General features: G+C 28.9%; 1 protein-coding gene and 1 pseudogene across 1 annotated transcript in view; one reads left to right on the top strand and one right to left on the bottom strand.

Moving 5' to 3' along the window:
• Window positions 1-13,135, top strand: part of LOC136082621 (uncharacterized) — a 25,331-nt gene extending 12,196 nt beyond the window's left edge. Inside the window, exons 3-6 of the mRNA XM_065802036.1 lie at window positions 9,019-9,141; window positions 9,273-9,320; window positions 11,207-11,318; window positions 12,913-13,135. Coding sequence (XP_065658108.1) covers window positions 9,019-9,141; window positions 9,273-9,320; window positions 11,207-11,318; window positions 12,913-13,135 — 506 coding nt within the window. The remainder of the gene's footprint in view (window positions 1-9,018; window positions 9,142-9,272; window positions 9,321-11,206; window positions 11,319-12,912) is intronic.
• LOC136082845 (U2 spliceosomal RNA) lies at window positions 7,893-7,959 on the bottom strand (annotated as a pseudogene).
• Window positions 13,136-15,000: the final 1,865 nt, after the last annotated feature.

Genomic DNA, 15,000 nt, shown 5'->3' with positions numbered 1-15,000 from the left:
AGCTCATTAGTATGTCTAGGAACATATTTCATTCTAGACATGGACAATCGAAAATAAAAAATTATACATAGAAAAAAGAAAGGCACAAATTGAAATAGATTTATATACTTAGTCAAATAAAAGATTATATATGTTTTTATTTTATAAGATTTAAAAAAAAATTTTCTTAGTTTTTGCCTGAACAAAGACGACTAACCATATATATATAATCACAAACAAAACTGCGGGGTTTCATATAAGCCGTCCTGCTAAGGACACCGTTGATATCTTGGCCTTTCAAGAGATTATTATGCATATTTGTTAGCTGTTATAGGAAGTGTGGTGATAATGGAAAAGAATTTTTCAATATAAAGTACTTGGCGTGTGTTAGAATAAGCTGCATAAGCTCTAGCTATTGAAATGAAATCGTCAGTTTTTATAGAAATTCTGTTAACAATATTATCAATACATAGAACAATTCCTTGATGGATATACCTTAATGCAAAACCGTTTTGTCGATCTTCTAACATTGTTGTTCTTGTATAGCCTTTTAACAGACGCATAAAAGAAAAACTCCTCTCACTAAGAACAGTTTCTCTGTTATTGGAGAATAAGTATTCTTAAGCTATATTATTATTTTCAAATCCAGGAAAAATATTAATTTAAGAGTTAGGGATATTATTAGGGATGCAATCATGATGCTTTGTAGCAGCTGTTTTAAAAGTTATATATATATATCATTTCTGATGGTAACAAATTTATTTTTAAAAGCTGTAATAAAGTGCAAACTGTATATCTAACATAGGTTGTCTTTGATTGCAGTAACAGAGTAACAGGTAAAATAAAATCAAAGACATGTGTTGCGAAAAATAAAGTAAAGATAAATTAAAATGTGCTAATGGAATTTTAAAAGGTAGAAGATTTATTTTGTGTGTGTTTGTTAACAGAACTCTTAGAGAAAGCCATGATACATTAAGTATGGAAAACTGAAAAATATTGTTCAAGAAAAGCGTTTAAACCATCTATATGCTTAATCCATCTAGTTCTACAAATATCCTTTCATTTTTCTTATGTATTTGAGGTTCAAGCTCTAAAATACTAGCTTCTGAAAACTTTTTCTAAGACGACTTGAACATTACACAATTCACAAACAAATAAGTTCAGTCGATGGCTATGACAATGTGTATACAGAGCCTGTGAATTTATAATTAGAACTTGAGTAGAATAACCATTTATATACTCAGAGACAGAACTGGCTTCATCACATCCTTAACCACTACAGTTTTTTATATCTAGATTAATGTTACTTACACAATTAACACAGATTAACTTATTGTATTAAAATAAAATAGGATATTTATTTTGAAGAAAACGTAAAGTGACTTACCTCAGAGCAATCAATGCTTTTTGTTGTTTTTTAAGTAAGACAGAATACAAAAATCTGCACACATTTTTTTTGTATTGTGCCATCATAATGGCACAATAAGATGTTGGTATCAACAAAACGACTTAAAAATCTTTATTAGTAACAATTTTTATTATTGTTATTAATAGATTTATCCAATTTATTGTTATTTATAAAATTATAAAAAATTTTAATAAAACATATTTACAAGATCATCAATTTACAAAATCCTCAAACAAGATCGTAGGTTTTTAATCATTTTATAATATCTTCACTTAAGTTATGGGCCATGCTTAGACATTAAAATTCAAAAACTCTATATCACGAATAAAAGGAAATACTTTGTTGTAAATTTGCAACCGATCAAAAAAGTGCAAAGTACAGTTTACACTACGATTTTTAAAAAAGTTTTATTTTTAAACGAATCAGATTGCTACTTTTGAAAGCGTAGATCAATTACCTTATCTGATTTTCTCATATCGTGAAAAGTTTAATTTACATTAGCAAGTTTTATAAAATAATTTTCTCATATTCTGCTATGTATAGTTTACATGAGCTATTTTTATAAAACAGTTTTTGCAACCTCTGCAAAGCATAGTTTTTACTGTGAACATTTTCCTAATTGTATCTTCTATCAAAATATAACAAAAATATAAGGATCTGCAATTCGTATTAGGCGGGTGTTTGACGTCATAGTACCAATATATATACTTATTTTTTTTACCCCGTCACTTGCACCACTTGACCATTTAAATACACCACTGCATGTTAAAACTTTAATTATTAAACATTAGGGTGCGAAAAGCACAGCGTGACAGTTATGTTCTTATAACTAACGTTACCAATATAATACAACAGTATTTAGTTTTTGGCCTTAATTAAAAAATAAGAATATTGCTTGTGCCAATCTGACACAATCAACTTATTTTCATTAATTTTTCTGATGTTTGATGCGCTTTAAGTTTTTTATTTCCACTGTAAAATGTCATAAGAAGGTATGTTTATCTTGGTAACACCTATAACATTTTAAGTTACTTTATGTTATGTAGCGTAAACGGGATTTGTTACGTTACGTGCAAAATGCCCGTTTTTTTTACCTAACAGAGACGTAACATTTTACATAACAATACATAACACCATAACGTAACGTTAAATGCAAAATGTTCGTTATTTTTACGTAACGGAGACGTAACATTGTAACGTAACGCTACGAGAAAAATGTTACGTAATAACACGCAATATTTTGACCTAATGACACGTAACATTGTAGTCTATAGTATTCTTCTAATTAATTGTTTTTTATATGTCTTTTTTATAGTGTCTCAAAAAATTTTCCGACTAAACATTTTTTTAAATATTTTTCTATAAAGAAGTGCTGTATTTTCAAAAGTTTAGATTTTTTTGGTAAACTCAAGATTAATAAAAATAAAAAAACATGTTTTTAAACAGATTTTATATATTTCAATGTAAAGTATGAATCACAAAGTTTTCAGTCTTAAAATAAAGGTACTTAGGTTGCTTTTTTGTTGTCAAAAAAGTATTCGATCAAACACATTAATTGTTTCATAATAAATTATTATATAACAAAACAATTATTTTAATACTTTGTTGGGCCTCCATTTGCTTGGATTATAGTTTCTAGACGTCTAGGCATTGATTTGACTAAAAACTTTGTTTGTTCTAGTTGAATCTTTTCCCAGACTTCTACAATTGACACTTTGAGGTTATCTTTTTCGGAAAATGACCGATCTTTATTTTTTCGGTCTAAACCTTCCCACAAATAATCAATGAGATTAAGGTCCAGTATTGTGCCGACCATTCCAAGACCTCTACATCATTTTCAGCAAACCATTCCTTGGTTTTAGTGGCACTATCCTTGGGATTATTATCTTGCTAAAATGTAAAATCAGATCCTAGCCAAAGTTTTCGAGCAGAAAACTTCAAATTTTGGTATAATATGTTTCTGTATTGCACCTTATCCAATATAGTATCAATAAATTGGGGTTTTCCGACACCCTTCCTAGCCATTGAGCCCCATACCAACACGCTACCGCCATTATACTTGAAAGTTCCTCTCACGCTGCTTAATTTGTAGGCTTCTCCGGCTTTCCTTTAATATTTTTGGGCTCCATCATATGACTTTTAGTTAAATTTCGATTCGTCGCATGTTTTTGAACTTCTTAGCAAACTCCAATCTTCTTTTTATGTGTTTCTGATTTCTGATTGTCTGATGGGATAATTTGATTCCATAATTCTCTTCAGCTTGCTCAGCCAATGTACGAGCAGAAATGAAGCGATTTTTCTTGACTTGTATAATTAAGTTTCTTTCAAAACTCTTAGAAGTCTTTTTTTTGCGACCCTGCCTTTCTTTTTTGGCTGTTGTTTCAATCAAATTATACTTTTTCATTAAGTCGGATACTGTATTATAAGAAATTCCAGTCTCTTGCTGCACCTGACAATATTTTTTACTCTGATTGACTAGATCGACAGCTAAATTTCGCTGAGAAATAGTCCAGTGACGTTTACCCCCAACCATTTTACTTAAAAACTATACATACGTATGATAAGAGATCTATGGAGACATTTAAAGATCTAGAGAGAGGAGAGAGATCTATGGAGAGAGGGATCTATAGAGAAAGAGAGAGATTTATAGAGAGAGAATAAATAGAGAGATCTATAGAGAGATATCTATGGAGAGAGGAGAGAGAGGGCTTTATAAATAGACAAAGAGAGAGAGTTAAAAGAATGTCTCGACTTCGTTAAAGATTCAAGACAGTGGATAAGATCAGAGTGGAGATAAACATTTTTTTTTTTTTACTAACCAACTAGAGTGACCTGAAGCTGAAACCAGACTTAGAAGGCGGTGTTATTTAGGAGCCGAGACTCCGTATTTTAGCTCATTTAAGGTTTTTTTTAGCCCATTTAAGGGTTTGTTTAGGCCCAATTAAGGGTTTGTTTATGCCCATTTAAGAGTTTAGTTGCCACTCAGCCGAAACTGAGCAACGCACAGTGGGCCAGTAGGTGGACAAAATGGGAAAAATTTTAGTTGTCTAATCTTGAAAACCTATTTAATTTTAGTATATACATATATTAGGAGAAATCTATTGATAATTTATTTATATTAAATCCCTTAGTTACCAGGACTCTAAGCATTTGAATATTGAGATAAAATAAAAATAAAAAAAAATTATAAATAAGTAACTAACGGTGACATCAACGTTGTGTTATATTTCAATTACATCTACGTTTTTGAAACAAAAAATTAGTACATGTTATTCTAGAGTATTTAGAGATAAGAAAAACCAATGTGTGAAATAAATTTGTTATAGCATGTTATCTCAGTTATACTTTGAAAATCACAGATTAAAAAAAAAAATTTCTTAAGAAACTTATTTTTTGCCACACAATAACAAATAATTACCACAATTTGCCATAAGTTGTCTTATATTTATTTGAGCTATATGATGCTTCAATTGAGTTTTAATTGATTGCTCGTCCCCTTAAATTCCCGTTCAGATTTTATGTATGTTTTAACTTGGTTGCTATGGTACTAAATTTTGCATAGCAACAACTCATTTTTACATTAACGTTGTTTTAACAGTATTTTACTTGCGCTAAATACACAATATTGGGGGTATGTATTAAAATGAGATTCAGAATTCTTATGAGGTTAACTTTTTTTGGTTACTATGGATACCTTACTTTGCATAACATAGCAACAACATATTTTCGGTAGTTGTTAGTAATTTAATTACTAACACTGACAGTAATTTAATTACTTTTAATTGTAATTACTAACATTTGTAGTAACTTAATTACTAACAAGTATTAGTAGTCTAGGCGGCATATATATTATAACATTTATTTTACTTTTAAATACAAAATACTTGTTACAATAATTAGATATGGTTTTGTTAAACTTAGACATTCATAATTTTCTCCAAAAAAACAATCTTAGTATTTCAAAACAAAATATTACTGAAGATATATTAAAATTTATTCAGCCAAAATTTGCTGATTTTAAAGACGTTGATTTTAGACATGCTGTTCAACGATTTGTTTACTTGTATAAAAAAAAGTGGAAATCTGCAAACTATACTGCGAAAAATTTTGAAAAGAAGTTTGTGAACTGGCTTAATGAATATTTAATTGTCAGAAAAAAAGACAATGAACAAACTGCAAGTAGACGTGGTCGAAAACCAGTTGCATTTGATAATAGTTCTAATAAAACTAAAAAACGGCGTGTATCTTTTTAATTGAATCTCATTCATCCAATGAATTATTTTTTGCTGCTAATAAAAAATTTAGAGATGAATCAGTTGTTATTGCTGCCAAGAATGTTTTAAATATATCAAATACAGATAAAGCAACTAAGTATTCAGCAGACGAAGCACTGGCTTTAATAATTGATGCAAGTCTGACAAAAGCTTCCTATCAATTGATTAGAAGCGGAGCCTTGGAGAAAGAATATAACATCTACCCCGCTTACAATGATGTCAGAGATGCAAAATTGAAATGTTATCCTGCAAACATAACAGTGTAGGACTATTCAGCTTCAGTTCCTTTAAAAGATTTAATGACTCATACTTTGCAAAGAATCTGTGCAGTTCAGAAACCTGTGCTAAGGCACTTGATATTGAATGACAAAGCAATAAAAACAATGACACTAACGTGTAAGGCTGGTTTTGATGGTGCTACTGGCCAAAGCATTTATAAACAAGTTTTATCAGAACCCGACATTAACAGAGATTTAAAGCGTGAAGAATCATTATTTATTACTTGTCTTTTCCCATTGGATTTGACTGGATTTAACAACAGCAACGAAAAGGTGCCTATTTGGAGAAATCAAAAGTCGTCCTCCACAGCCTATTGTAGACCCATAAGATTTGCATACAAAATGGAATCCAAGGAATCTGTGATTGAAGAAGATCAGTACATTAAAAGTGAGATAGGAAGCTTGGGTATGATTTTATTAGAGGTTTGCGGATCTTCTATTGAAGTGAATTGTATTATTGAACTTACAATGATTGATGGGAAGGTTCAAACAATATTATCTAAAAAAAATAACTCATACCAATGCTGTTCAGCGTGTGGTGTCTCCCTAAAAAATATGAATAGTCTTGATATCCTTAATATAGATTATACTAACAGACAGTTCAAATATGGTCTTTCCAGTCTTCATGCATGGATTCGATTTTTTGAGATGTTATTGCACATTGCATATAAAAAAGAAACAAGAAAGTGGCAAGCAAGACCTAAAGAACACAAAGAAAAGGCATCTGTAGCTAAACAAAAGATTCAGACTGATTTTATGAACAAAATGGGACTTGTTGTTGATTTCCCTAAAAGTGGTGGTTCTGGAACAAGTAATGATGGCAATACCTCAAGGCGTGCTTTTGCAGCATATGAACAAACAGCTGAAATTCTGGGTATTGACCAAAACCTTATATTCAGATTTTACATTATCTTGGTAACGCTCTCTTAAGGATATGAAATAGACTGCTTAAAGTTCAAGGATTATTGTTTTGACACTTTTAGACTATATGTGTCTCTTTATCCATGGTATTACATGGCTCAATCAGTTCACAAAGTATTGATACATGGACATGACATAATTAAAAGCCTTACATTACCCATCGGACTTATGTCAGAGGAAGCTCAAGAGGCTAGAAATAGAGACTTTAAATCTTATCGCGAAAATTTCAGCCGAAAAACATCCAGAAAAGCAACAAATACTGATCTTATCAATAGACTCCTAGTTTCCAGTGATCCTGTTATTTCATCATTGCGTAAATCAACATCACACCAAACAAATCATAAAGCATTTCCTTCAGATGTTTTACAATTACTTAAACAATCTTCAAACGATATTATTGTTTTATAATTTTTTGATGTAATTTAAAATTGATAACGTTTTCTTGCACTAATTTTTGCTTTTATTATTTCTAAAACATTATTTACCTAAATACTTAATTTTTTTTCAATATAGGTGGGTCAAAAATCCGATAAGATATTCAAATATCAATTTACCACTTTGTAACTAAGGAAAGTATCCGGTAACTAAGCAATATAAGTATCCATAACAACTAAATTTTAAAAATTGTCACTTTTGTAAGAAGTGTGATGTCATATTGGTACTCATGCCAAATTTAGTGAATATAGCACTTATAAAATATCTGCAGATAACAAAAGTAGGTTGTTGCTAAGCAAAATAAAGGTATCCATAGCAACGAAATAAAAAAATATTACTTTCATAAAAAGCGCAGACATCATATTAGTACTCATACTAATTTTAGTGAATATAGCTCTATTATTAAATTAGTTATGAATTTTGTCCAGTAAAAGTGCATTCTGGCCCACTGTGCAGCGCCAACTTAATGGTTTATCTCCATTTAACGTCCGGATTGGACGGACACTGAAGTGGCGACTACGCCAAGAACCTCTATCGACTGTCACGGTTTCGATCTTGTGCTATTTCTGCTTTCTAACAACACAGAAACCAAGTGAGAAATGGTCCGGAGCCGAAATACGAACAGATACTACACTTGATCTTAGCCATTAGGCCGAGAAGCGAGAGTGGACATTACACAGAAAGACAAACAACACATGATTGGCTTAAACAATTTGAAAGGCAGGGATGGAGTGGATTATATAAGAAAGGTTGACACTTTATATTCATTTTTGCTTGTGGGTTTATAAAAAATTGTAAAGATTGCGCTTGTACTACTGACCAAAAAAAATGTACGTAACAAAATTTAGTTGAATTATGTCTCAAATAAAGACAATTCTTAACTTTAAGTTACTTTTATTTTACGCTTTTTAAATGTTGATCTTTTATAAGTTTAAATAAAACAATTGTGACGTAATTTTGCGAACTATAAGATTTTCTTTTTCTTTTTTTACTGACGAGTTAGTTACAAAAAATATAAGTAACTAATCAAAACGAATCTATTTTACAATTAAAATAAACGATGATAATGAGCAGTTTTAAAAAATATTTTTAGTTACAAATGTCTCGACAAACGCATTGTTAAATACCGTAACTCATAAGTTACGGTATTTAATAAATATTTTTACTAACATTTTTTTTATATTTTATTGTATATGTACCTGATTATTGAAAACGCAACTACACGTTTATGTTAAGAAAAGTTTAACCAACGCTTGTGGGTTAGTCACATTTTAAATATTTTTACGTTTTATTACGTCCTTGTTTTTTTTTTTTATTAAAAGGTAACCAACTTAGACGCAACTTAGCGTTAAAAAGTTTGAGACGTATTTTAGTTACTTCTTAAATCTAGATTTAGTTACGTTATATTACGTCTCAATTAAGTTCACTTTAAAAAGTCATTAAAAAAAAAGAAAAATTAAGACCCAACGTTGCGAATTAAGACTCTTTTTTTTTCGTAACAAAGTAACCAATTGAGACGAAGCTATTTTACAATAAAAATAAAATAAAAGATAGTATTTAGCTTTACGGTAATGATGAACAAAAGTTTACGGCGTTTTTAAGTTTATATAATCAATATTTTAATAACAATTGGAAAACGTAACCTTGTTACATATTGTAACCGATTGAGACGTAACGTAATTTTAATATCTTATCTATATAAGTTTTCACTTTTTATTTACAGTTGCTGACTTAGCTGCTAAAGTTATTGTAATACACAATACAAATGATACTAATATAGCAGTTGCATTTGCAATACTTTTTGATTCAGAAACCTTTGGTAATATAGTTGGTCCAAGTTTTTCAGGTAAGCATTTTTAGAGTTCTTATTAGAGTTTTTTAGAAATATTTTTTTTTATTTCAGTTTTTCTATTTAACAGTCCTTTTCCATCATATTGTTTTTAATAGATATCAAAATTGTAACGGTTTTTGTTTCAGGATTTTTAGTTTTTCTTGTTGAACAGTATCCCAAAAACTTCCATAAAGGTAGCAATCTATCTAATTTAATATTAAATATGTAATATTGATCTGATTGAATAAAACAAAATTTTAATTTGTAATTTAACTAGATAGTTAATTTTGATCTAGTTAAATTCTTTTAAGTTAATTGGGTCTTTTTTCCCTTTGGAATAATTGCCTAAATAATTAAATTTAAAATTTTTTAAAAATGAAATATTCTGTTTGTTTGACAACAAAAGAAACTGTTTTTAAGATTCTTTTAAAATCTTAACAAAAATATAGAAGTTACGTTAAGTATATAAAATATAATTATCATTGAATTAAAAAAAAAAGGAAGGACAAAAAAAGTTTTTAAAAAATTGAATTAAAATGGTTTTGCAAATAAACTTGCATTATATAGCCAGTTTTGCAAATAGAAGAGAAAAAGTAAAGACTTATTAATTTTTATTTTTGCTATAAATAATGTCTTTTACGTGTTCAAAGTACCTTATACAATACATACACTCAAGCTTATACAATATATACACTAAACCCCTATATGTTCTGCATATAAATATAACAGTATGTTGTTTCATGCTAGGCTAAACACGCAAAGATCTTTGTGTGTGTGCATGTATATACTGGGTGTACAAGTAATTTCTGACCTTTCTCATTATTTGAATTACAACAAGTGGATGTATTATGTATTGCAAGAAGTGTATACAATAGGTTGACGGCGATTACTACGGTAAAAAGATTTTTGCTTATTTAAAAAGCAGCCATGAATGATAAAGAAAAATTTTCTCTTACCTAATATGTTGTTTGAATACAAGATGGATTATTTTGGATGTCATAAAAAGGTAGTTTAACAATGTTTTGACTGGTTTGCCAGGAAAGTCACAAGACCTTTATTGCATTGAGCATGTATGGGTAAGACTTAAGAGCAGAGTTTTTCTAAAGTTCCAGACATTAAAATTGCTTACAACTCATAACAAGAATTTGAAAAAAAATAGGTTTTCAATAGCCAAGAAAAATTTTATTCTCATATGAATGTTTTTGCGCAAAAATTTTAAAATGTTTTGGTATAATTAGTGAAATAACTCACAGCTGATCAGTAATGTTGTCATAAATATTGTTTAAATGAACAAAAATTAACAAATAAGTTACAGTCATTTATAAAAAAAAACATTTATACAAAAAGGAAGGAGGGGGTCAGAATTACAGCCATTTATAAAAGGGTCTGAATTGAATACTGGGTCAGAATTACAGTCATTTATAAAAGGGCACCATAAAAGGGCTTACATTCGTTTATATAAAGACAGTAAAAAAAAGGAAAAGGGGAGTCAGAAAGTAATTGTACACACGTATATGTGTGTGTTTTAATACATAGTTCTTTTAATGATTAACCCTAACACTAACCCTGACCCTAACCATAACCCTGACCTAACACTGAGAATGCATGTCATTACATCATCTCTTTTTTTTAGATTTGAAATAAGTTTATTCTTTTTATGTCTTAGATTTATGGCCGCTACATTCAACAACTCAATTTACTGAAAGTAAACAAGTAAATATATATTTAAAAAATAACCATACTGAACGCAAGCAAGTAGATATAAACTTAAAATAGAAAATATTCTTAACAGCAAACTTTTTAGTAAAAAGTAAATATAATAAATAATTAAAAAAAACAAATTATTTTCTACCATAACTGGTTTCTTGCATATGTAAATAATATTTGTCCATACCTCTCAATAGTTTTATTTGTTGTTGTCCCGTCGCAGTAACTTTTATTTGTTTCATTATGATCACTGACTTGTATATTTTTTATTAGTTTTTAAAAGTTTTATTTTATTTTTAACTTTGTTTTTGTGTATTATACTTAAAATTTGTTTTTTATTTAACGCTTTCATAATCTAATCTGCATTTCACAGGTGGTTTATTTGATCAATACAAAATCTTTTTACCTAATGTGATATATACAATTTGTTTGGCAATATCTACTTTTGTCATTTTTATTTATCTTCCATCTTCTGCTTTAAACAGGTAATCAAATTTAAACTATTATAATTAAACAATGTAAAAATCAATAAATAAATGGTTGTCTATAGTTATGAGGGATAAAAAGAGACTTAAGTACTTCATCTGTTCTTAATTTTAAACAAAATTTACTTCAAAGAATGATATCAGGGTAAATATTGGGATAATGGTATAGGGGTAAACAGATCGTATCTATTGATCAGCTTTGCACCCATTTTTCACCTATAAGGCTGACCTAGATGTTTTTATAGTACACAGTTAGGATGTTGAATGCTAGATCTTTTTGTCTCAATGGATTGATTTTGCTTGTGTCTCTGCTTTTATGACTAGGCAACTAATTCAATTTTTTCAATGATGGTACTGATCTAAAACTAAGTTTTATGGTTCTGAGACCGGCTGGTAGTCAGATTTTCCAAACTCAGTTGTAGCCCTTAAAGAGGATGATTTCATTAACAGCTGTAATGTATCAAAGTACTAACGGTTCATATTTTGCATGGATGATGTTCTTGTTTGTACTTTTGGTCTACATTGTTGAGGCTACATTTAGAGCCTTTTTTTACGGCTAAAGGTTTAGTTACAGTAATGAGGCAATTTCTTGGACTGTTAAAGTGTGTATTGAGTACTGTCTGTGTTTGAGTCAAGTTCTTTAACAAATCCAAAAAATACTAAAATACCAAATTTTTTGATCAAACTGACCGAGCCTTTTTCTTATTATTCTTCAGTCAATACCAACGTTGTTACAGATTTTATGCTCATTACACTAATCAGCTTGGCTCTAGTGTAAGTGACTTTGCAGGCGTTAAGGTCCACAACTGTTGTCTTTCTTAATCTCTAACACAAAAAGTCAATTTTTAACTTGCTTTCCAGGCAATAGATTAGGTAACTGTTCACCTAATCTACTTGAATTATGTCTTTTTTCTGACCCTATTTAGAACTCAGTTTCTCCACATTCACTCTCAGGTGCTTCTGATCACGGTTTGATCAAAATAAAACGGTTATCTTATTATTTTTCATCATCAGAACTCCCCTATTATTGTATTTCTTACAAATACCTTAATGCTAACTGGGACTCTTTTTTAATGATTTTCTTTGAATGGGATTTTCTACGCAAGGAACTTTCAATGGCCCATGGGTAGAAGCCTTTCATCTTCCTACGGACAAATTTTCTTTTTATGTAAGTTCTTGGATTCCATTAAGCACAAAATTTTTTATTTCCTCTCGATGATTTCAATCAAGCTTGTCGTTATGGTTTTTAGAACGACTAAATAAGAGCGACTTTTATAAATGCAATTTTGCATGAGTGCAAATTGTCTTATATGCAAATCAGTTGCAAACACTGGCACAAGTGCAAACTAGTATAAGTGCTTTAAAAGAATTTATAAATTTTGACATATGTGCGAATCAGCATAAGTGAGAACTTAAATAATTGCACAACAGTTACAAAAACATGCATAGGTTTGTATGGGCATATGTGCGCATTCCAGTTCGCACTTATGCAAATATTTATTCCATATGTTCCATTCCTAGTGAGAGTTTTTAAATTTTATTGCGTGCAATTACTTCATATAAAGTTGAAATATTCTTATTTTACTGTTTTTAGGAATCAAAATATAGACCCAGTAAAAGTTAATTGTGATGAAACTTCTCAATCTTTAAATGAAAATCTGTACTTTAATATTTCATATGAACAAAATCAACTTCAAAAATCTACGATACCTGCTATATCTGAAGAAACCAATCTAATTCCTTTTAAAAAGAATGGTGTTGTTCATAGAGTTAATCAAAGACTTATTACATTAAAACTTGTACTAATTTTTATGTAAGATTTTTGTTATTTATTATATTAATTGACATTTTTAACTGATATGAAGTACATGTAATATATATATACATATATATATATATATATTTATATATATATATATATATATATATATATATATATATATATATATATATTATATATATATACATATATATATATATATTTAAGTCAATCTATTTTTAGTCTTTTTTTGCTTAATAAGTATGCAAGGATTTCAAAGGGGCACTTGGCGTATGTAGAATTATTTTTTTATACATTATTTACAAATTTAAGGAAGCAATCAGCTCAAAAACAAAAGCATTTACTTATATAATAATTACAACATAACATTTTAATATAAATAATGATAACACCAAGTTAGTGCTGTTGGTTTCTCAAACAATGAAATGCACACTATCTTTACTTTGGAGCTTGAAATTATATGCAAAGAACCATGGTATAGGACCACTAAAATGGTTTAGCTTGATGAAAATTAGTAAGGAGTTTATCATAGGTTTATAAAGTACTCATTTATTACTTACTGTTTACTATTATTCTTAATTAAATTGTTTTTATTTTATAATAATTTTATAATTAAATTGCTTTTAAACAAAGTTTATATAAGTATAAAATATGAAAAAAAACACTCTAAGTTTGATAAATAAAAAAATAAAAATCATAGTACAAAAAACGTCAGCATTTTGTGTCACTGCAATTAAAAACAAGCTTATTTTGTAGACATTTATCCTTAGAAAAAAATATTTCGCATAAAACAAATATCGAAATACATTGTTTCTTTATGTTAGGTTCAGATATACATACACTTGAAGTTAATAAAAAGGTAGCAAGTAAGTTTTTAATCTTTTCACAAGCGTGAAAATTTATCACTTTTAACAACTTAGTAGTAATAAAGTGATAATTCCTCCAAAAATATTTTTACCTGATGATGTGACGTTTTAGAAACGTAAGAAGTATTTTTTATAGTATCTAAGTTGACCTTGAAGAATTTTATTAAAAGTTTAAACATGGAAATGTTGTAAACACTTCCTTTTTTTAAGAAAACTAAATACCATTCAAGATTCGACAAAATTCATATCTGTTTAAGATTTTATATTTTTTGTAATATGTCTTTCAAAGGGAGAAACTTATTTTTGTCATTTTGAAGCATAATATTTTTAACTAATTAAAAAAGTGATATTTTAAACCAACATTTTTAAAATTCAATATTAGACAACATTTTAAATATCGTTAATACACCTCTTTTAGGGTGTTTGTGTTGAGGGTAGTCAGACAGTTATATATCAAAATAATTTATGTATATATATATATATATATATATATATATATATATATATATATATATATATATATATATATATATATATATATATATATATATATACAGGGCCGTACCGAGCCAATTTTGCGCTTCGGGCAAGAAAAGAAAATCGCGCCCTCTTCCCCACCCTTCCCCGCCCCCACCATAAAAAAAAAAAGAAGAAAATTAAACGAAAAAAATGATTTATTGATCACAAAATTTATCACATCAAGTTATAAGTAAAATTTGTCATTAAGGTTGCACAAACTTTAGTTCAATGCCGCTTTTCTGGATTTCTTGAGGCAAATTCACTAATGACATCATCAAAATCAATTTTGTTTGCCACTTCCTTTTCAATTGTAATCATAGCCAAACTAGACAAACGTTCTTGGCCAATTGTTGACCTCATATAGCGTTTTATGAGCTTAAGTTTATTGAAACTTCTCTCACACGTAGAAAATGTGACTGGTATGGTGAGGAAGATGCGAATAGCAATTGTTGTGTTGGGAAAAGCATCGGTCAAAGAATATTTATAAATGAGCTGCAAAATGTCGATCGGGCTAGAT

The sequence above is a fragment of the Hydra vulgaris genome, chromosome 07 (genome assembly GCF_038396675.1).
Source record: "Hydra vulgaris chromosome 07, alternate assembly HydraT2T_AEP".
NCBI classification, from domain to species: Eukaryota; Metazoa; Cnidaria; class Hydrozoa; order Anthoathecata; family Hydridae; genus Hydra; species Hydra vulgaris.
Note: the sequence above shows the minus strand (reverse complement) of the source record. Positions and strands in the feature narration are given on the sequence as shown.